The 23,908-nt window shown below is 40.1% G+C and overlaps 2 protein-coding genes across 18 annotated transcripts in view; one reads left to right on the top strand and one right to left on the bottom strand.

Annotated features, from left to right (window-relative positions):
- Positions 1-10,039, top strand: part of mast4 (microtubule associated serine/threonine kinase family member 4) — a 254,178-nt gene extending 244,139 nt beyond the window's left edge. For all 17 annotated transcript variants that reach the window (XM_060912518.1, XM_060912517.1, XM_060912516.1 and 14 more), the window contains 5 exons: positions 85-311; positions 1,548-1,670; positions 3,192-3,328; positions 3,508-3,692; positions 3,793-10,039. In XM_060912518.1, coding sequence (XP_060768501.1) covers positions 85-311; positions 1,548-1,670; positions 3,192-3,328; positions 3,508-3,692; positions 3,793-7,331 — 4,211 coding nt within the window. In that variant the 3' untranslated portion in view covers positions 7,332-10,039. The remainder of the gene's footprint in view (positions 1-84; positions 312-1,547; positions 1,671-3,191; positions 3,329-3,507; positions 3,693-3,792) is intronic.
- Positions 10,040-16,389: 6,350 nt separating this feature from the next.
- On the bottom strand, positions 16,390-21,631 carry cd180 (CD180 molecule). The gene is given in 3 exon segments (XM_060912194.1): positions 16,390-18,130; positions 18,221-18,381; positions 21,509-21,631. Coding segments are annotated over 3 exon segments (2,025 nt in total).
- Positions 21,632-23,908: the final 2,277 nt, after the last annotated feature.

Genomic DNA, 23,908 nt, shown 5'->3' with positions numbered 1-23,908 from the left:
CACTTGGTTAATAGAAGAACGAACATAATGATTATATCAGAAGGGTCATAGTGTTCACTCTGTGTGCTTGTATTCGATCTGCAGATGTTTTCGGCGCATCTCCGTTGGCCAGTCCCATGTCTCCGCACTCACTGTCATCAAACCCCTCCTCCAGGGATTCCTCCCCCAGCCGAGACTCCTCCCTCTCTGCTGCCAACTCGCGCCAGCCAATCATCATTCACAGTTCAGGGAAGAAGTTCGGCTTCACGCTCCGGGCTATCCGAGTCTACGCTTGCGACAGTGATGTCTATACGGTCTATCATATGGTCTGGGTAAGGACTTTTTAAGCGAGTATAAGCTAATCGGAGCAGTTCGCTGTTAGACTTTATCAGCTCATCCGGCCGACAGGTGATGAGTTTATATCATCATGTGTTGTCCGTCCAGCGTCGTCCACGTTTCACGAAAATCGCTTTTTCTCTCTCAATTCTTCACTGATTTTTATTCTTTTTGGCAGGAAGGTAGGTCTGCCTGGGGTGCATATAGCTTCTACACAAATTTGCATAATTGCAATTAATAACGAAGATATGGATTAATTAAGCCATGACGAGCAGTTTCCACCCACATCACTACTTCTTCTCCCTCAATTCTTCACCGATTTTGATTCTTTCTGAGATGAAGGTAGGGGTACCTAGGGTGCATATAACTTCCATCCAGATTTGCTTCATTACAATTATTAATGAAGTTATGGGCTAATTAAGCCTTAATGAGCAGTTCAACAAAAATCGCTTCTTCTCGGTCAATTCCTCGCCGTTTTGGATTCTTTCTGGCAAATACTGTAGGTCGGTACTCCTAGGGTGTATATAGCTTGCACCATTTATTGCGCAAGGTGGCCCACTTTAGATCGTTCCTTCTGGACTAGATGGTGCCGGAGTGAGCTACACCGTCATTGACACTCTCGTTTTTACTTTACATACACTACCGTTCAAAAGTTTGGGGTCACTTTGAAATGTCCTTATTTTTGAAAGAAAAGCACTGTTCTTTTCAATGAAGATCACTTTAAACTAATCAGAAATCCACTCTATACATTGCTAATGTGGTAAATGACTATTCTAGCTGCAAATGTCTGGTTTTTGGTGCAATATCTCCATAGGTGTATAGAGGCCCATTTCCAGCAACTCTCACTCCAGTGTTCTAATGGTACAATGTGTTTGCTCATTGCCTCAGAAGGCTAATGGATGATTAGAAAACCCTTGTACAATCATGTTAGCACAGCTGAAAACAGTTGAGCTCTTTAGAGAAGCTATAAAACTGACCTTCCTTTGAGCAGATTGAGTTTCTGGAGCATCACATTTGTGGGGTCGATTAAATGCTCAAAATGGCCAGAAAAATGTCTTGACAATATTTTCTCTTCATTTTACAACTTATGGTGGTAAATAAAAGTGTGACTTTTCATGGAAAACACAAAATTGTCTGGGTGACCCCAAACTTTTGAACGGTAGTGTATGAGTATTAACCACTTTTTTCCTTCATTACCCTTCATTTGGTTTCACTGTAATTTTGTTTGTCAGAATGTGGAAGACAGTGGACCTGCTCAAAAGGCTGGGCTCAAAGCTGGAGACTTGATCACTCATGTCAATGGGGAAACAGTCCATGGACTGGTCCACACTGAGGTGGTGGAACTGTTGCTGAAGGTGAGAAGACTGTCCTCACAACAATATTCTCTACTGTTCCAAGGGTTACAACTTGGTAGGATTAAAGTTGACCTACCATCCCCTCAATAGTCACCCCCCCACCCCCCCATGGATTTACTCAAGTGCAAACTCCAGAACTACTCGGGCCTTCTCGTCCCAGATACAGTGACCATTATTTTCCTAAATTATTCATTTATATTTTGGGGAATTGGGTCAACTGAGTTGATTTTAAAAATATTACACACGGGTACAAACAGAAATAAGTGTACACACAAGTGCTGAGTCTCTGCAGGAGCAAACAGGTGTGAGATTAAAAATTGTAGCGAGCGCCATGCTGCAGAAATGTGACCCACTTCATATTTAATAAACCTGAATGCTGAATGGATACTACGCTACAAGAATTGCTCATTTCTAATCTATTTTTTTTATTACATTATGCTTCCATTCTTAGATAAACTGTTTTGACTCAATCAGAATTAAACTTGGTGTTAAATATTTCACTCTGCAGTTTTTTCCCCCACATTGTTGGCTACATTCTGCCGCTATGTTATCGGGATGTCACGGTGTCCATGTTTGACAAAATAAGATAAAGCCTTCCATAATTACTGAGGTCTGGGCCTCATAGCTAGTTAGGCATATAGCTCTAGCATCAGCCATGGCTCTAGAGTACCTATAGCTCTATCGGTGTTGTAGTCGAGTCACTAAAACTCGAGTCAGAGTCCAGTCTCGAGTCCTCAGTGTTCAAGTCCAAGTCATTTAAAGAAAATTCCGAGTCGAGTCCAAGAACAAGACTCCAACTGCACCATTTGACGGTGGCTGTTGCTGCCTCTGTGAAAGCGTCTCTGCTACTGTGTTAATAGGCTACAGATAAAAAGCTTGTTCACCGCTCAGCAAGCCCCGCCCACTATCAACAGGGCAAATAACATGATAGAGGGTTAACACTAGCTAGTTCATCGCTCAGCAAGCAAGCTCTGCTATCAACAGGGCAATGAACATAGCGCGTCACTTCCTTCTCTGGATGGAGTCTTACCAAATGACGATTGAAGTTCGAGATTGTTCCCGTTGTCTCCTTGATAGTTCTTCTACATATGGAACACACAGCAGTGCATTTTTTTCCCACTGCACGAGGAGTCTGTATAAGCAAAGCGGACAATCCTGGGGGCGTTCTCTCCAGGCATTTTAGCGCCATTAACGTTAGTTTGTTCCTGAACGTGATGTATGAACAGGTGAATGTGTATTCTCTTGAACGAAATTAGTATAAAATTAATGTAGATATAAATATCTTATGCCAAATTATTATGGCACGTTACAAAAAAATGAAGAAAAAATCAGAGTCCTCGTCTCCAATTTACGAGTCCGAATGCTGTTAATGGGCGAGTCCGAGTCAAGTCACGAGTCCTTAAAATTAGGGCAGGAGTCGGACTTGAGTCCGAGTCCTGGACTCGAGTACTACAAGCCTGATCTCTGTAGATAGATCCTAGTATGAAAGCAATAAAATAAAACTATTATTTTTTGTTTTAGAGTGGAAGCAAGGTTGCCATATCCACTACTCCTTTTGAGAACACGTCGATCAAAACAGGTCCAGCTAGAAGGAATAGTTATCGAAGCAAAATGATCAGGAGAACCAAGAAGCCCAAGAAGGAAAAGACGCAAGAAAGGTGGGACTTTTTTTTTCCCCAAATTGAAAATTCATACATGTAACGTTATATAATAGATTGTATAATCATTTTGTTTAATTTATGCACAAGGCTGTTGCTTATTTCACCACTGCCTTTATTTACATTACATGTACTCTTGACACACTTCAACAACAGTTTCAAAACCTTTGCCTTTCTAGACGACGGTCAGTATTCAGGCGCTTCGCCATGCAGCCCTCTCCACTGCTCCACACTAGCCGAAGCTTTACCTCTTTAAATCGATCACTGTCCTCAGGGGAGAGTGTGCCAGGTTCCCCCACACACAGCCTGTCTCCTCACTCCCCCACTACCTCCTGCCGGCCCACACCGGAGTTCAATCAATCAGGTCAGAGTTATACCTTTTGAGGGTCTACGTATTACCAAGTTGGTTTGTTTCGGAGTTACTTTTGTTCACACAACAATGTTATCTTTCATCGTGTTCCCAGGTGGTACATCCTCTCAGAGCAGTTCCCCCAGCTCCAGTGCACCCAATTCCCCCGCTGGCTCGGGCCATGTCCGTCCTAACACTTTGCACGGTTTGGGCCCCAAGTTGCCTGGACAGCGGCTTCGTCAGAGCCGGCGGAAATCAGCAGGGAGCATCCCACTGTCCCCGCTGGCTCGAACACCCTCCCCAACCCCTCAACCCACCTCCCCTCAGCGATCTCCTTCCCCCTTGCTCACTCACTCAGTGGGAAGCTCCAAAACTACTCAGACCTTCTCAGCAAAGATGCACTCACCCCCTACAATTGTGAGGCACATGGTGCGTCCTAAAAGTGCCGAACCCCCTCGGTCTCCGCTCCTTAAGAGGGTTCAGTCGGAGGAAAAGCTCTCGCCGTCCTACCCAGGGGACAAAAAGCACCTCTGCTCCCGGAAGCACAGTCTGGAGGTGACCCAAGAGGAAGTTCAGGCTGGGGTTGCATCTGGAGGTGAGCCCACACTTCAGTGTGTGGAAGAGAGCTCTTGCGAACTTCCCACCATCACCAGAGTAAGACCTGCCGAACAGGGCTGCCTGAAACGGCCTGTGACTCGTAAGGTTGGTCGTCAAGAAATGATGGAGGATCTTGATAAGGAGAAATTGAAGGCCAAAGTGGTAGCAAAAAGACAGGACTGGCATGAGAGGCGAGAATCTTTGCAAAAACAGGAGGCTATTCAAGAGGCTGAATCTACCCAGAACACCGCTGGGTGTTGCTCTATTGATAACAAAGCTACCAGTGCTACAGTAAAAGATGTTCTGTATAAAAAACTGAACACAAGAGCATGTGAAAGCATTGCAGACTCCATGAGCAGCACTGGGGACTCTGCGTCAATCTTAAATGAGGGTATAAGATCAGCCCCAACCCAATCAGACCGGCAGCTGGCCTGGCAGATTAAAGAGGGCAGTAAACCAGACAGGCTCGATTTCAAAGCTCCCAATATGGAATTTGCTCGAAAAAGGCAGTCCTTTGAGGAGCGCGAGGACTGTATGTGTCGAATCACCCCTGTTGTTCATGAAAGCCTTCACTTTAATACCACTAGGTCCAAAAGCCTCCAGCTGGATTCTGCTGGAATCGCAGCTTCTGGAATCAATACAGATTCCTTGAGCCCTAAGCTATTCAGTGGGCGAGGGGAGAGTGCTGTGGAGAAGCTTCAGATTATCTCGTCCACTGAGGGTTCCATCAGAAAGACGTCTTCTGAGTATAAATTAGAGGCACGACTCGTGTCTTCCTTGAAACCACTGAAGGGCACACTGGACATAGGACTGCTCTCTGGACCCAGGCTCTCCAAAACTGATACATGTCTCTCAAAAATAGCCAGCAGCCAAGCTGATAGCGGATGTCTGGCTGGTGCTCTGCCAAACCAGAGTGAAAAGCAGCCCCAAATCACCACAAATAAACACACGCTGACTGCCACGGAGATGGAAAGTCTTGGTGCTTTGAGCAGCAGAAATGCAGGAAAAGAAGAACCCGCATGCCATAGGGACAGTGTTGTTGGATCCGTTAGCAATGAAGGCACTCGTGACAAAAACAAGCAGAGTGAAGGAATCAAGTTACAGGCCATATCCAGTAAAATTGAGTCAGTAGATTCACCAACAGGTGGAAAACCAGAGACCAAGTTGAAAACTGTTCAGGAGATGAGGCCTGCTCGACACAGTGCTCATTTTGCTTGTGGGAAAACGCCCTCGATAAGGGAGGTCAGCAACGAAGACCAGGATGATGAGATGGAAAATCCAGAGGAAAAGCCTACGTTGCAAAACAACACTGTGGAAACAAAGACACCAGTGAGCTGTGACCAGGTCATCAAGCAAAACCCATCCATACCCTCAGACCTCTGTGGTGTTGTTAGAGATATACATGTGGGAGAGATCCTTGTCAGTCCACAGAACTTGGAGCAGACTGTTCTAAAAAACAGCCAAATAGCCACAGAGAAAGATGGAGCACTGAATACACTGTGCTTAACTGTGGTTCCACAGGAGGTTCCTAAATCTAAAATTGTCTCAACATTAGCTTCAGTGCAGACTTTGCCTCCAAAACCAGACAGAACAATCAGTGCACAAAAGTCAGGTTTGGATTCAAAAGGTGGGATTTGGGTGAGGGATGAGAAGAAACCAGAAAGCACAGCTCAAAACATACACAAGATTTCAGAGAAGATGCATGAACAGACCACAGCAAGTAGCGCACCAGTGTTGAGTGTGAAATCAGAACAGGTTCACTCACAGGGTTTAGTAAAGGAAAAAGTATCTGTTCCACAGAGTTCAACTTTAACCTCCGTGTCAACCACATCAGCAGCAGCTTCACCAGCACCAGATATCAAGTTACCTCCAGACCCACCTCTTCAAACCAAACAGGATAAAAACAATGCATCTCCCAAAGGTGCTCCTCTTAAGACGACTTCTCCTGTGGTTCTCCAGTCACCTGTTGAAGTCGAATCAGACAGCACTGCAGTTAAACAATCTCAGCAGAAGACATCAAAAACACTAACCAGTTCCGTCTCAGGAAACCAACAGAAAAGTCCAGATCCTCTCTCCAAAGAATATGACTGTTTCAAAACACAAAATGCTGGGCTGGAAGATGGGAAAAGGTCCAGTTCTCAATGTCAGGAGCCATGTGGAGTCAAAACTCAAATCAAGGACAAGGCTCATAAGACTTGGATGGTTCCAGAAGGGTCAAGTGATGAGTCCAAATCTACTTTGTCTAAAGATAAAATGCCCCAAAACGTAGCAGTTTCAAAAGAAGACGCAAAATGCGTTATGCCAAATGAGACTCCCGGGACTGCAGAGGACAAAAATGACGGCATAAAATGCATCCTAGCGACTCCTCAGACGCTCGCCAGCAACAAGTCAAATCAGAATTCTGGTGCCAAAGGAAGTGAGAAAACTCTGCAAGTTCAGTCAGCAAGCATGCTTGAAGAAGAAAATTTAAAAGTCAAGAATACTCTGGACGTAGCCAGTCAGAAGATCACCAAGCCGGTACTTGATGTTTGCAAGAAGGAGGTTGTTACTACAACCAAAAAACAGCCACAGCTGTCGGGTACTAGTTCCACTGGAAAACAAGGCCTGTGTAGCTCCAAGAACAAGGCCAAGTTAGAACCCCCTCCTGTTGCACACCAGAGTGGGAAAGCCACTGAAGAAAGAGGAATGCAAGAAAGCAAAGCACCAGTGCAGATCATCAAAACCAACACCGATCTAAAACCAAAGGAACAGACAGAGTCCACTCTTACTACATTGAAAACGCAACCACAGAGAGAGAACTTGCCTCAAACAGGCCCTCAAGTTGGTTCTGTACCTGTGGCTACTGTTAAAGTTCACACACCAAGTGGATCTCCAACAGGTAAGGGTACTGGGGCCACAGTGGAGACCTCCAAGTCATCAGACTCCTTGCAGAAAGGAAGCCGTAAAGACTCGCAGAAATCCACAGCATTGGCGAAGGATGGCGCAACACCAGAAAAAGATTCACCTCGCGCCAAGCAGTCCAAAGATCTGCCCCGAGGTTCGAATAATAAAAAGTGACAGTGGGGATGGCGATGGTTGGTTGCCAAATCACATTTTGTAAGACAGACTTCAAGGCAATCCTTTTTTTTTTTGTTAAGTTTCCATGCATTGTATTATAGCACCTTCCATTCTGAGGACCGATGAAGCTGTTACTTCAGTGTTTCATGGAGGGCGAGAGCTATGAGCGCTAGTGTATATGCGTGTATGTTTCTGAAAAAATTCTAGGTTTGAATGTACCCGATTTGCTGCTGATTGTCATTTTGTAGTTTGAGAGAAGAGGCGGTGGAGTGTATAGAAAAGATGTGTGCAATCTGTTTGACATCAAGGGATTTGATGCCTTTGAGTCGTAAATGAACTGTGCCAATTTCGATTGTACCAAACGAGAACGCTACGTATTGATTCGGAGTCGTTGGAATCGCGCTGCATTTCGATACGTTTAAAAAAAAAAAAAAAAACCAACAGGAATTTCACAATCCATATGAAGGTGAAGAGAATTACAATGGTTTTGTTCACACGGGGGGGAAACAGATGAAGTATTTGTAGCAATGGTGCTGATCTCTCAGCACATACTGTTCATGTAGGAAAAAAAAACATATATAAAATATACCACCAACGTTGTTTGTTTGCGTCTCATCGTCGTCGTTCTTCATGTTCTTGTTTGCTTTGACCTACTTAAAGGCAAAGTTTGTTTTGGGCCGAGGGAATGCGCGTTTATCCCGTGCTTCTCACCTAGAACTATTTTATAATGGAATCATCTTAGGGTTCTGGTTTCATATCTAGTGGAAGGGGCCTTAGAGTATTTTTGGGCTGTCACACTTGCTGTTCTTAGCAGGTTGTGTCAAAATTCACATTCCTTTCACATGCATTTACTAAATACTCATTTTTATGCAATGTACTGTACATAAAGCAATGTTACTTGTACAAACGCTGATCTGTCGGATCAGGCCTAGGATTCTGAATATGAGTGTTGTGTGTTTTTATATGTATATATTTTGCTATGTCATATATGTTTGTATACTGTAACGTTTGTTGCGAAGTGAAATTTTCACGATGCCGTCTGAAATAAGCTAGTCGAAAAAATAGGGAAAAAAAAAATAAAGGGCAAGATCTTGGCCTCTGAAAGTTCGATACTTGAAATTACACAGGCACTAAAAGCAGTAATCGCACTCGTACGCAACTGTGTTTGAGGCAAAGGCTAAAAACACCTTGGATGTCCTCTGGTTGTTGCTGATTAACGAAAAGACGGAACAGTGGAATGTTAAATAGTGCAAAAGCTCTATTTTTTAAAACGAAAGGAAGTGAATGTTAAAATGTTTGTGACCCTGTGTATTATGATTATGATTATTTTTCCCCTTTTTCAGCACATTTTTCATAAGGATTTTAGGGCTATATTTTCCACTTGGCCACCTAAAACTTTAAACCAGTTTTAGTCTCGAGGGTTTAAACAGTGGCCACGTTTATGATCATGGACTTTCAATCATGACGTTCAGCTAGTGTTCCTGTGTCCTGTCTCGTTTATTGCCCATCAGTTTCTCCGTCAGTAAAGTACAATGTATAATACTTATAAAAGTGGGACGTGTAATAATAATAATAATAATAATCGAGTGTTTTTACACTGTCCGTTAGCTGTACCTTGAAATCCATGACTGAAATATACTGTCAAATTCATTAGTTTAAAACGTGACTGTTTAAAACGCGTGTATCGTCTGAGTCATCCGAATCATTCTGTAACACTTTCACATACACGGTAATGACGCGTAACATTTAAATAAGATGCTATTTGATCGTTTTTTGTGCGCGCGCGCTCTGAAATGACGACAGTAATCAGTCCTTTTTCATATAAACTTAACTGACGAGATATTTTAGTGCCGTAAATAGTCTAATCTCTGATATTAAAGTAATATTCTAGTTATGTGTAGATCTCAAAGACTATACAATGCTTCGGAGCTGAATGTGAATACGAGTCAAACGAGTCATGAAATTATAATTATAAAGCGATTTAATGTGAAGAAAAGCTAATGAATTTGAGAGATTTTAAGCGATATTAGCAAAATCAGAAGTCCTCATGAAGCTTTGCAAATGTAGTGTTTGTAGCAAGAGGAGACAAAACGCACCTTATCGTTAACGTTACTTTGCATTTGGACGAAAAGATAACGAAGGACAAGACCATTAAAAGAATGTAAATGTTTAACCAGGCATAAATATGGTCAAATTACAAAAGTTTATTCGATGGATTGTCTTTCAGTCCCCTTGCCTTTTTATACAGATGACGACTGATGTAAAATCCTTAACTAAGCACATTTCTTTGTTTACAGTGAATTCCTGGATGTATATTTTGAATATTGTGTTATTAATTTGCCAAATCTGTGTTCCACATCACAGGACATTGCGATCGTAGTGTTTGCATGGCGTCCTCCTCCAGCAGGTTGTGCAGTTTAAGGTTGTCAGTCTATGGTATAGTCGGTCTGTCCACCGTGAATCTGTTGGGTCTTGAGCGTCTGGCATATTTTCAAAAATGTTCTTTTCTGTCACCTGTTCTGTGAAGCTAGTGTTTGTGTAAACGGCCCTGCTTCATCGTCTTCATCGTCGTCCGTCTTTAGAATCTGTGCAATAAAAAACGTGGTTTTGAGTTTTTGTATTTCACCTAATGGAATCTCTATGGATGTCATAGATGTTGTATTCTATACAAATATTTATACTTCTAAAAATTGTATAATTCTGAAAATAAAGGCATGACATAACGCTTCCGTCTCCCTTGATATACAACATAAACCATCGTTACCGCTCATTTCTGGTTGAATAATATGCTTATTTAAAAACATGCATAACTTGAATATGTACCAGCTCTTTCCTGGTATCCCTACAGGATTTTCTTCATTTATAATCACTTGGGGGGGAAATGGGGGGAGGAGAGATTTTATTTTATTTTTTAATTTCTATACATCTATGATGCAAGACAAGATGGCCAAGCAAGAATAAAAGTCAGCCAAGTTTGATCACATGACAAATTTAATTCATGATTATAAACACAATCCATGTATTGGGCAGATCTGTGCTTTCCTTATTAGAGCCACTGGAGTTTCTTACATGTAGAAACCCAAACCGGTTCTACACGGTATACTAACATGTTATTATGGTGATAAATGCATTAAAGCAAATAATATTTTGTTTTGGTAAATTAAAATAAAGATCAAGGACGGGGTGTAATGTGTCCTGAAGCAGAGTGGAGCTGTTTCCACACCAAAGTAATAGTAAAATATCTGCTGTGTATTTGTGTATGGGGTTTAAATAATTCTACAATCAGCATGTTTAAGTTTTAATTTTTTTTTTTTAATTCCTTTAAAATATGCACCACACACACACGGGGAGGGGAGCTGGATAGTTATCTAAAAATGCTAGCTTAGCTTATGTTACCTCTTCAATATTCGCTATTTGCCTTTAGTAGCTAGCCAAGTTTGCTAAGAAGCTAGCTAATATAAGTCTAAACTCACTTCACTAAAAATAGCAAGCTAACAAACTAGAGAATATACACCTAAAAATCATTTCATTAAAACTTATTAAGCTAGCTAATATAAGTGAGTATCATTTAACTAAAAACAGGCATTGGCAAGCTAGCTAATTTAAGTTTACACATTGTTTACCTAAAAAAGGGTACTAGCAAGCAAATGTAAATGAATATAATTTAATTAAAAACAGGTGTTCGCAAACTAGCTAATGTCAGTGAGTATCATTTAAAAAAAAAAAAAGTACTGGCAAGCTAGCTAAATTTAAGTTTACACATTGTTTACCTCAAAACAATAACAAAAAAGTATTAGCAAGCTTGCTAATGCCAGTGATTATCCCTAAACTAAAAACAGGTACGGACAAGCTAGATAATTGTTTACCTAAAAAAAAAAAAACACCAAAAGGTACTAGCAAGCTATCAAATGTAAATGAGTATCATTTAACTAAAACTGGTGTTAGCAAACTAGCTAATGTCAGTGAGTATCATTTAACTTTTTTTTTTAAGTTAAATGATGCTCACTGACATTAGCTAGTTTGCTAACACCTGTTTTTAATTAAATGATACTCATTTACATTTGCTTGCTTGCACCTTTTTTTAGGTAAACAATGTGTAAACTTAAAATTAGCTAGCTTGGCAATACTTTAAAAAAAAAAGTATTGCCAAGCTAGCTAATTTAAGTTTACACATTGTTTACCTTAAAAAAAAAAAAGGTATTAGCAAGCTAGCTACTGCCAGTGATTATCCCTGAACTAAAAACAGGTACGGGCAAGCTACAGTAGATAATTGTTTACCTATTAAAAAAAAAAACCACCAAAGGTACGAGCAAGCTAATGAATGTAAATGAATACTATTTAACTAAGCAAGCTATCAAATGTAAATGAGTATCATTTAACTAAAACAGGTGTTAGCAAACTAGCTAATGTCCGTGAGTATCATTTAACTAAAAAGGTACTGGCAAGCTAGCTAATTTAAGTTTACACATTGTTTACCTCAAAAAAAACCCAAAGGTACTAGTAAGCTAGTGAATGTAAATGAGTATTATTTAACTAAAAGCAGGTACTAACAAGCCAGCTATTGTAAGTTTACACATTGTTTACTTTAAAAAAGGTACTAGCAAGCTAGCTAATTTAAGTTTACACATTGTTTACCTCAAAAACCAACAAGGGTACTAGCAAGCAAGCAAATGTAAATGAGGATCATTCAGTTAAAAACAGGTGTTAGCAAACTAGCTAATGTCAGTGAGTATCATTTAAAAAAAAAAAAAAAAGGTACTGGCAAGCTAACTAATTTAAATTTATACATTGTTTACCTAAAAAAAAAAAAGGTATTAGCAAGCTTGCTAATGCCAGTGAGCATCCATGAACTAAAAACAGGTACGGACAAGCTAGATAATTGTTTACCTATTAAAAAAAACACCAAAGGTACGAGCAAGCTAATGAATGTAAATGAATACTATTTAACTAAGCAAGCTATCAAATGTAAATGAGTATCATTTAACTAAAACAGGTCTTAGCAAACTAGCTAATGTCCGTGAGTATCATTTAACTAAAAAGGTACTGGCAAGCTAGCTAATTTAAGTTTACACATTGTTTACCTAAAAAAAAAAAGCTAGATAATTTTTTACCTTAAAAAGAAAAAAAAACAACAACCGAAGGTACTAGCAAGCTAGTGAATGTAAATGAGTATTATTTAACTAAAAGCAGGTACTAGCAAGCCAGCTATTGTAAGTTTACACATTGTTTACTTTTAAAAAAGGTACGTGCAAACTAGCTAATGTAAATGAGTATCGTTTAACTAAAAACTGGTGTTAGCAAACTAGCTAATGTCAGTGAGTATCATTTAACTTTAAAAAAAAAAAAGTACTGACAAGCTAGCTAACTTAAGTTTACACATTGTTTACCTCAAAAAAAAAAAAAAAGGTATTAGCAAGCTAGCTACTGCCAGTGATTATCCCTGAACTAAAAACAGGTACGGACAAGCTAGATAATTGTTTACCTATTAAAAAAAACACCAAAGGTACGAGCAAGCTAATGAATGTAAATGAATACTATTTAACTAAGCAAGCTATCAAATGTAAATGAGTATCATTTAACTAAAACAGGTGTTAGCAAACTAGCTAATGTCCGTGAGTATCATTTAACTAAAAAGGTACTGGCAAGCTAGCTAATTTAAGTTTACACATTGTTTACCTCAAAAAAAACCCAAAGGTACTAGTAAGCTAGTGAATGTAAATGAGTATTATTTAACTAAAAGCAGGTACTAACAAGCCAGCTATTGTAAGTTTACACATTGTTTACTTTAAAAAAGGTACTGGCAAGCTAGCTAATTTAAGTTTACACATTGTTTACCTCAAAAACCAACAAGGGTACTAGCAAGCAAGCAAATGTAAATGATCATTCAGTTAAAAACGGGTGTTAGCAAACTAGCTAATGTCGGTGAGTATCATTAAAAAAAAAAAGGTACTGGCAAGCTAGCTAATTTACATTTACACATTGTTTACCTCAAAAAAAAAAAAAGGTATTAGCAAGCTTGCTAATGCCAGTGAGCATCCATGAACTAAAAACAGGTACGGACAAGCTAGATAATTGTTTACCTTAAAAAGAAAAAAAAAAAAACCGAAGGTACTAGCAAGCTAGTGAATGTAAATGAGTATTATTTAACTAAAAGCAGGTACTAACAAGCCAGCTATTGTAAGTTTACACATTGTTTACTTTTAAAAAAGGTACGTGCAAACTAGCTAATGTAAATGAGTATCGTTTAACTAAAAACTGGTGTTAGCAAACTAGCTAATGTCAGTGAGTATCATTTAACTTTAAAAAAAAAAAGTATTGACAAGCTAGCTAACTTAAGTTTACCTCAAAAAAAAAAAAAAAAAGGTATTAGCAAGCTAGCTACTGCCAGTGATTATCCCTGAACTAAAAACAGGTACGGACAAGCTATATAATTGTTTACCTATTAAAAAAAAAACACCAAAGGTACGAGCAAGCTAATGAATGTAAATGAATACTATTTAACTAAGCAAGCTATCAAATGTAAATGAGTATCATTTAACTAAAACAGGTGTTAGTAAACTAGCTAATGTCCATGAGTATCATTTAACTAAAAAGGTACTGGCAAGCTAGCTAATTTAAGTTTACGCATTGTTTACCTCAAAAAACCCCCAAAGGTACTAGTAAGCTAGTGAATGTAAATGAGTATTATTTAACTAAAAGCAGGTATTAACAAGCCAGCTATTATAAGTTTACACATTGTTTACTTTAAAAAAGGTACTAGCAAGCTAGCTAATTTAAATTTACACATTGTTTACCTCAAAAACCAACAAGGGTACTAGCAAGCAAGCAAATGTAAATGAGGATCATTCAGTTAAAAACGGGTGTTAGCAAACTAGCTAATGTCAGTGAGTATCATAAAAAAAAAAAAAGGTACTGGCAAGCTAGCTAATTTAAATTTACACATTGTTTACCTAAAAAAAAAAAAAGGTATTAGCAAGCTTGCTAATGCCAGTGAGCATCCATGAACTAAAAACAGGTACGGACAAGCTAGATAATTTTTTACCTTAAAAAGAAAAAAAAACAACCGAAGGTACTAGCAAGCTAGTGAATGTAAATGAGGAGTATTTAACTAAAAGCAGGTACTAGCAAGCCAGCTATTGTAAATTTACACATTGTTTACTTTAAAAAAGGTACGTGCAAGCTAGTTAATGTAAATGAGTATCGTTTAACTAAAAACCGGTGTTAGCAAACTAGCTAATGTCAGTATCATTTAACTTAAAAAAAAAAAAAAGTACTGGCAAGCTAGCTTTTTAAGTTTACACATTGTTTACCTCAAAAAAAAAAAAGGTATTAGCAAGCTAGCTACTACCAGTGATTATCCCTGAACTAAAAACAGGTACGGGCAAGCTAGATAATTGTTTACCTAAAAAAAACACCAAAGGTACGAGCAAGCTAATGAATGTAAATGAATACTATTTAACTAAGCAAGCTATCAAATGTAAATGAGTATCATTTAACTAAAACCGGTGTTAGCAAACTAGCTAATGTCCGTGAGTATCATTTAACTAAAAAGGTACTGGCAAGCTAGCTAATTTAAGTTTACGCATTGTTTACCTCAAAAAACCCCCAAAGGTACTAGTAAGCTAGTGAATGTAAATGAGTATTATTTAACTAAAAGCAGGTATTAACAAGCCAGCTATTATAAGTTTACACATTGTTTACTTTAAAAAAGGTACTAGCAAGCTAGCTAATTTAAATTTACACATTGTTTACCTCAAAAACCAACAAGGGTACTAGCAAGCAAGCAAATGTAAATGAGGATCATTCAGTTAAAAACAGGTGTTAGCAAACTAGCTAATGTCAGTGAGTATCATAAAAAAAAAAAGGTACTGGCAAGCTAGCTAATTTAAATTTACACATTGTTTACCTAAAAAAAAAAAGGTATTAGCAAGCTTGCTAATGCCAGTGAGCATCCATGAACTAAAAACAGGTACGGACAAGCTAAATAATTGTTTACCTAAAAAAGAAAAAAAAAAACAACCGAAGGTACTAGCAAGCTAGTTAATGTAAATGAGGAGTATTTAACTAAAAGCAGGTACTAACAAGCCAGCTATTGTAAGTTTACACATTGTTTAAGGTACGCGCAAACTAGCTAATGTAAATGAGTATCATTTAACTAAAAACTGGTGTTGGCAAAGCTAGCTAATTTAAGTTTACACATTGTTTACCTCAAAAAAAGGTACTAGCAAATGTAAATGAGCATCATTTAACTAAAAACAGGTACTAGCAAGCCAGCTATTGTACGTTTGCACGCTGTTTACTTCATTAAAAAAAGCTACTAGCAAGCTAGCTAATTTTTTATTTTATTTTTAGCAAGCTAGTTAATTTGTTTACACATTGTTTATCTAAAAAAAAAAAAGGTACTGGCAAGCTAGCAAATGTAAGTGAGTATCATTTAACTAAAAACAAATACTAGCAAGCCAGCTACTGTAAACCTAAGTGTCATTTAATTAAAACATGTAACTAGCAAGCTTGGGGCGGCACGGTGGTGTAGTGGTTAGCGCTGTCGCCTCACAGCAAGAAGGTCCTGGGTTCGAGCCCTGTGGCCGGCGAGGGCCTTTCTGTGTGGAGTTTGCATGTTCTCCCCGTGTCCGCGTGGGTTTCCTCCGGGTGCTCCGGTTTCCCCCACAGTCCAAAGACATGCAGGTTAGGTTAACTGGTGACTCTAAATTGACCGTAGGTGTGAATGTGAGTGTGAATGGTTGTCTGTGTCTATGTGTCAGCCCTGTGATGACCTGGCGACTTGTCCAGGGTGTACCCCGCCTTTCGCCCGTAGTCAGCTGGGATAGGCTCCAGCTTGCCTGCGACCCTGTAGAAGGATAAAGCGGCTAGAGATAATGAGATGAGATGAGACTAGCAAGCTTGATTACGGAGTTAGAATTAGCCATTTTGATGCATTTCTTTTTTCACAATAATATAAATTTGCGTTATAAATTTTGCTTGTGTCTTTTTTCCTCCAGTGTAGAAAAAGCATGATATACTGTATATATATTTTTTTTTAGTATCTACAGTATTATTTCTACAGTCTTGAGTAGGGTCTGTATCGTACCTGAATTTTCCTCACAAAATACAACAGAAATATTATAATCATGATCACTATTGTGATTCCGAGGCCAATCCCTAGCGCTCGGTTTGAAAAGACGCACTGCAGGTCTACGTCTATAACCTTCTCGTTTGTGCCATCACAAAATGTCTTTTCTATGTGTTTCATTTTGCTAACATTTTCTTTAACCCACGTAATAAACTGATAGTTAGTACAGTTACAGACCAGTGGATTGGAGCTCAGATCAATGCTACTGCTTGTCCCCAAGTCTTCAACAGTTTTAACGTCCACGACTGTAATTTTATTGCTGGCAAAGTTGAGTTGGATCTGGCTTAATGAGTAGAAATTAGTGAGGCTGAGTTTAAGTAGTTGATTTTCACTGAGATCTACATTTTTGAGATTAGCAAGGGCTTTAAAGACATTTTCACTGAGTTCTGTGATGCCACATGAAGAGAGAACCAGGCTCTCCAAATGAGGAACATAATCAAAGTTCTTTGTTTTTACAAGAACGCTACCCTGTATCGTGTTCCCTTTTAGGTTTAGCACCCGTAGCTTGGTCAGGCCTTTTAGTATATGAGCATAGTCCAAAAGGTTTAAGGATGTGAATGAAAGATTAAGAGTTTGAAGGTTTTCTAGATTGTTAAATGGAGAGCTGCTGTTGAGGGCGTATTTGGTGTGTGTGCAGTCAAGATGCTTCAGGTTTGGAGTGGCGTTAAATGGCAATGGCTCCCACTTCATGGGAAAATTATAGCTGAGATTCAGGGATTTTAGTTCTCTGAGACCAGTCAGTTGTTTGTTGCAGCAAAGTTGTCCAGTAATCAAGCTACTATGGCTAAGTTGTAGCTCCTCCAGATAGGACAGAGGTTCCAAACAGTTTTCTTGGAAATTAAGAAATTTGAAGTTTCCACTTATGGACAAATGTGTCAGCATGGGGAAGCTTGCTGCATTAATGTGACATACATTATCAAAAGAATTCTCATCCAGTACCAAGTGAGACAGCATGGACAGGTTGGACAAATTGGATGGAAATGCTGAAAGGTGTGATCTGGTGAAATCTAACCTCTGAATTTCTGAGAAACACCTAAAGCTCGTGTTTGTAAGATCAAGAAAATGTTGCAGCTGAAAATTTACATCAACCACTGATATGTTACAGAAAGACTGAAAATTGGTCAGCTTGGATTGTCTATGAAGGCTGTCCTCGTATGCCCCCAAGTAAAGCTTGTAAGTTTTCACTCCCTCTAACCCTTTCAGCAGTACAGAAATGTTCATTTTGTTGAAGCAACCACTAAAATCCAAGCTGCCCACGTCCAAGTTTTGAAAAGCGTTCGCTTCGACGTCAACGAGATCATTTCCCTTAAAGCTGATCTCCAGCCCGCTTGTTCCCTGAAGTGTCTTCATGTCAATCACTTGTATCTTCTCAATCGAATTCATATCTAGAAGGAGCTTCTTCATGTGTTGCAGTTCAAAATTTTCCAGACCATCCAAGCTGTGAATGTCACTTCCTCTAAGATCCAGAGTCTCTAAGAATTCAAGATGGGCTATTGGGATGTCCACGAGGCTGCGTATCATTGACCCAGCTAGACTGAAGTGTTTTAGGAAAATCAGTCCTGAGAAAGCACTGTCTGATATGAAGTTCAGTGGGTTTGCTACCAAAATGAGACTCTCGAGGTTGACCTGATGTTGAAAGACGTACTCGTATATGAAATTAATGCTGCACCTGTGTGAATAAAAAAAAAAAAAAGGTAAATTTGTCCACTTAAGTGCTATAAACTTTGATTCAGGCAGCACATATAACGTTTCCTCTGACCTTGTTAAATCCAGTGAAACCAGACTTCTGAGTCTTGGGAAAGTTGAGTTATATAGCATTGGGAGGTAGTTGAAGCTGAAATCAAGAGTTTTGATGGTGTCTGGGATCTCGTCCGGTACACGCTGAAGGGCCAAACCACTGCAGTCAGAACTATCCGCAGTCTAAGGAACCAAAATAATTGGAAAGAAATGGCACCATTTTTCATCAACATGTAGAATAAGAAGACTGTACATCCAAGCTTATTACAAGTATACTAATAAATACTTGAACAGGAAACTGTAAGAATATAAGTATACAGTTCGTAAATAAAGACAACCATCCCTACTGTTAGCATTTGATTTTCTCTCATTTTTTTAATGCACTAACTGTTAGACATGAGTTACACACAGAGTTTATTACAGACACCAATAAACATCCAGTCCTGTGTGGTGACACAGTGGTGTAGTGGTTAGCGCTGTCGCCTCACAGCGGGAAGGTTCCGGGTTTGAACCCAGCGGCCGGCAAGGGCCTTTCTGTGCGGAGTTTGCATGTTCTCCCCATGTCTGCGTGGGTTTCCTCCGGGTGCTCTGGTTTCCCCCACAATCCAAAGACATGCAGTTAGGTTAACATGGGGTGGCCTTGGGCTGAGGTACCCTTGAGCAAGGTACCTGACCCCTGACTGCTCCCCTGACTTATTATTGCACACAAGTGTTTTATTCAAAATACATTCAAAACACCAGTTGATGTCAGAATTAAGACCATTTTACAAAACATTCTGCTAATTTACTCATTTTAAAATTCTCTTAACTTTGCAATTGAATATTCTGTGTTTGGTGGTGCAAAGATCTCATCTCATCTTATTATCTGTAGCCGCTTTATCCTGTTCTACAGGGTCGCAGGCGAGCTGGAGCCTATCCCAGCTGACTACGGGCGAAAGGCGGGGTACACCCTGGACAAGTCGCCAGGTCATCACAGGGCTGACACATAGACACAGACAACCATTCACACTCACATTCACACCTACGCTCAATTTAGAGTCACCAGTTAACCTAACCTGCATGTCTTTGGACTGTGGGGGAAACCGGAGCACCCGGAGGAAACCCACGCGGACACGGGGAGAACATGCAAACTCCACACAGAAAGGTCCTCGCCGGCCACGGGGCTCGAACCCGGACCTTCTTGCTGTGAGGCGACAGCGCTAACCACTACACCACCGTGCCGCCCTGGTGCAAAGATGCTCTAACTTATTTTTAAAATGTCCAAGGAACATTACAAACTTTTTTTTTTTCCTTTTAATGTTTCAATTTAATGTTCTTAAAATGTTAACGCAAAAGAAAAACTACTTAGTTAACATTCTGCTATGTTTATAAAGTCCCTTTCACATACAAAATCAGTTAACAAATCACATAAAAACAACATGGAACTGATGGAAAATTAATGGATATCACATATCCGGAGTGTATTTAACAGAATGCTACGGAGTGCGAACCTTCGTGAGCTGTAAAACATACGAGACAGGATATGATGTGTAATTTACAAGGTGGCAAGTCCATTGTTGTGAAAAGCCCAAGCTGAGACATTAGCTAGTTAGCAACATGCCACGAGTCGAGCTGCATCGCATCTCTATTGAGAAAGTTCTGTTCCTGTTTCTGAACATTTGTTTTGTTCAAGCAAAGGCTAGGTAATATATCATATTTGCTTGTATCTGCTGATGTTTTCTTTGCTTGTTCTTTGAGTTTGCCGCCGATTGCTTTACATTGAGGCAGTATGAGTAGCGCCATCGCAATATCACTATATCGTTTACATCCCCACCAACGTCACGACTCGTCACAACATGTAAATCTGATGGTTCCGATTCCCACTGGAGCCGTGACAAAAGATTTCCATAAATGTTACTTAGATTGTTTCGACTTTGGTGTTTTGCTGCTATTCCTACATGACCCCATGACAGCATAATAGCGGAACACATATGGTTTTCAGTGTGAGTGTGAATGGCATATAATTAACAGTTATTCCATGAAATCGAGTCGTACATGAGCTGATAGCTCATAACTGTTTCATTATATCCGGAGCTCTTATTTTATTTCTTTTTCTATTTTTTTTCTTTCCTGTGTGTTTGTGTAGTTTGGTGTTTGTTTGAGTGTTTTGTCCACCGGTTGTGGTGTAGCTCCGGACCCAGTTTGGGGCGTCGGTTCCCTCCAGGCCTTGGTTCGCTGTGGGTGATGCCTGTGCTCCCAGCTATGGACTGCAGTGAGCCTGTTGCTCAATTTACATCATGGTTGTCCAGCGCTCTGTGCTTTAACGCTTGGCGTGATGTTCCGAGCGATGTTGCTCGGTGGCGTCGCGGCGGCTGTGCAGGCGGTTTGGGACACACCAGCGCTCTGCGTGGCGGAGCTTCTCTGCTCGCTTTGTGGATCCACGGCGTGGTGTTCGAGCGATGTTGCTGACGGCGTCACGGCGGCGGTGCTGGAGATGTGGGACTTGTTTTTGTGTGCCTTTTGGTGGGACTGTGGCTGCTACACCACGGGAATTACATCCTGACCCCTACTTGGTGGACTTTTTACTTTTTATTTTTTATTATATTTTTATTTATTTATTTTTTCTTTCCTTGTCTATAATTGTAAAGCGTCCTTGGGTTTTTTGAAAGGCGCTATATAAATTTAACTTATTATTATTATTATTATTATTATTATATCCACATTCACTGGCTTTTGAGAAAGAGACCATTTTTATTTTTTGCAAATTCAATAAATAAAAACTTTATACAAAATATCTGACAAAAACATTTCCACTTAGAATGTAAACAAACTGGCGAAACCACAGTAGTAATTTGTGAAAAATGCGATGATAATTCTTGGGAAAAAAAGATACATTCTCACAATCAAATACTCATCTCATCTCATTATCTCTAGCCGCTTTATCCTTCTACAGGGTCGCAGGCAAGCTGGAGCCTATCCCAGCTGACTACGGGCGAAAGGCGGGGTACACCCTGGACAAGTCGCCAGGTCATCACAGGGCTGACACATAGACACAGACAACCATTCACACTCACATTCACACCTACGGTCAATTTAGAGTCACCAGTTAACCTAACCTGCATGTCTTTGGACTGTGGGGGAAACCGGAGCACCCGGAGGAAACCCACGCGGACACGGGGAGAACATGCAAACTCCACACAGAAAGGCCCTTGCCGGCCACGGGGCTCGAACCCGGACCTTCTTGCTGTGAGGCAACAGCGCTAACCACTACACCACCGTGCCGCCCCCTCGTGGCACTTCAGCAGCTTAAAATAATATAATGCAAGCTTACGTTTATGCATTGCGTCTTGATCCAAGGTATCGTCTCAACACACACCATGCAGTAAATTCCAATGCAGATACATAGCATTCTTTCCATTGTGCTTCAACAAGTAATAACCACAGCGACTTGCATTTGAGCTGTTCACAAATCAGGGATCCAATTGCAGAACCTGAAACTAAAATCTTTCTCATTCAGCCTTAACCAACTTCCCTTGATGTGGCCATTTTGTCTCAACAGACATGCACAAAAAAGGAAGTTTTATTGTTTGGACGTTTTAAAGCTGAATTTTTAGTTTCAGTGACTTCAGTGTCGCTTGTTAAATTAAACTGGTGTAATTCAATGAGCTTGTGCTTCAGAGTGAATGATGAATGCAAATCCTACAAGCCGGATGACATAATGGCTGATTTCATTACACACACACATTCTTGTACTTCTGTCTTTGTGGGGACTATCATTGACATAATGGATTCCCTACAGTGTTAGAAATAGGGGTACAGTAGGAGTCCATTTCTGTCCCCCAAGGTACAATCTACACTAATGTAGCCCCTACGGCTCATTACTGGACCTCAAGGCCATATGTGTACCTTTTTAGGGCCAAAAAGATACATATATGTTCCCAAGCAGCATATAAAGGGTACAGATAAGTAGAGGGTCGTGCTCCAGTGACAAGCTGTTATACCGCTAAAGGCACAATAACGTACTTTATTTTCTGAGAGGGGAGCCCAACCTACCTTACCCTAACCTTAACCATCACAACTAAATGCCAAGCCCTGACCTAAATCTAATTCTAATCTGAACTCTAAAACTGTTAACCCTCAAACAGCAATTTGGAGAAGTGAGGACCAACCAAAATGTCCTCACTTCCCAAAAATGGCCAAACTCTGTTGGTGAAGAAACATATTCTGGTCCTCCATATGTACCATAGCAAGTACAAACACACACACGTTTGTCTCACTATCCTTGTGAGGACCTTCCATTGACAAAATTATTATTGCAGTAAATTAATGCTGTGCCTGCACCTAAATCTAACCTTAACCTCAGTAATGAAAAGGAAACTTTTTGGCTCTTTTTATTTTTATTTTTTTTAAACACAACAACAGCAACTTCCTTGTGGGGACCATCCAAATGAACCCCACAAGGTCGAAATTGTCAGATTTTACTATACAACCCCGATTCCAAAAAAGTTGGGACAAAGTACAAATTGTAAATAAAAATGGAATGCAATAATTTACAAATCTCAAAAACTGATATTGTATTCACAATAGAACATAGACAACATATCAAATGTCGAAAGTGAGACATTTTGAAATTTCATGCCAAATATTGGCTCATTTGAAATTTCATGACAGCAACACATCTCAAAAAAGTTGGGACAGGGGCAATAAGAGGCTGGAAAAGTTAAAGGTACAAAAAAGGAACAGCTGGAGGACCAAATTGCAACTCATTAGGTCAATTGGCAATAGGTCATTAACATGACTGGGTATAAAAAGAGCATCTTGGAGTGGCAGCGGCTCTCAGAAGTAAAGATGGGAAGAGGATCACCGATCCCCCTAATTCTGCGCCGACAAATAGTGGAGCAATATCAGAAAGGAGTTCGACAGTGTAAAATTGCAAAGAGTTTGAACATATCATCATCTACAGTGCATAATATCATCAAAAGATTCAGAGAACCTGGAAAAATCTCTGTGCGTAAGGGTCAAGGCCGGAAAACCATACTGGGTGCCCGTGATCTTCGGGCCCTTAGACGGCACTGCATCACATACAGGCATGCTTCTGTATTGGAAATCACAAAATGGGCTCAGGAATATTTCCAGAGAACATTATCTGTGAACACAATTCACCGTGCCATCCGCCATTGCCAGCTAAAACCCTGTAGTTCAAAGAAGAAGCCGTATCTAAACATGATCCAGAAGCGCAGACATCATCTCTGGGCCAAGGCTCATTTAAAATGGACTGTGGCAAAGTGGAAAACTGTTCTGTGATCAGACGAATCAAAATTTGAAGTTCTTTATGGAAATCAGGGACGCCGTGTCATTCGGACTAAAGAGGAGAAGGACGACCCAAGTTGTTATCAGCGCTCAGTTCAGAAGCCTGCATCTCTGATGGTATGGGGTTGCATTAGTGCGTGTGTTATGGGCAGCTTACACATCTGGAAAGACACCATCAATGCTGAAAGGTATATCCAGGTTCTAGAGCAACATATGCTCCCATCCAGACGACGTCTTTTTCAGGGAAGACCTTGCATTTTCCAACATGACAATGCCAAACCACATACTGCATCAACTACAGCATCATGGCTGCGTAGAAGAAGGGTCCGGGTACTGAACTGGCCAGCCTGCAGTCCAGATCTTTCACCCATAGAAAACATTTGGCGCATCATAAAACGGAAGATACAAAAAAGACCTAAGA

This window comes from Neoarius graeffei, chromosome 28 (assembly GCF_027579695.1).
Source record: "Neoarius graeffei isolate fNeoGra1 chromosome 28, fNeoGra1.pri, whole genome shotgun sequence".
Lineage (NCBI taxonomy): Eukaryota > Metazoa > Chordata > Actinopteri > Siluriformes > Ariidae > Neoarius > Neoarius graeffei.
Note: the sequence above shows the minus strand (reverse complement) of the source record. Positions and strands in the feature narration are given on the sequence as shown.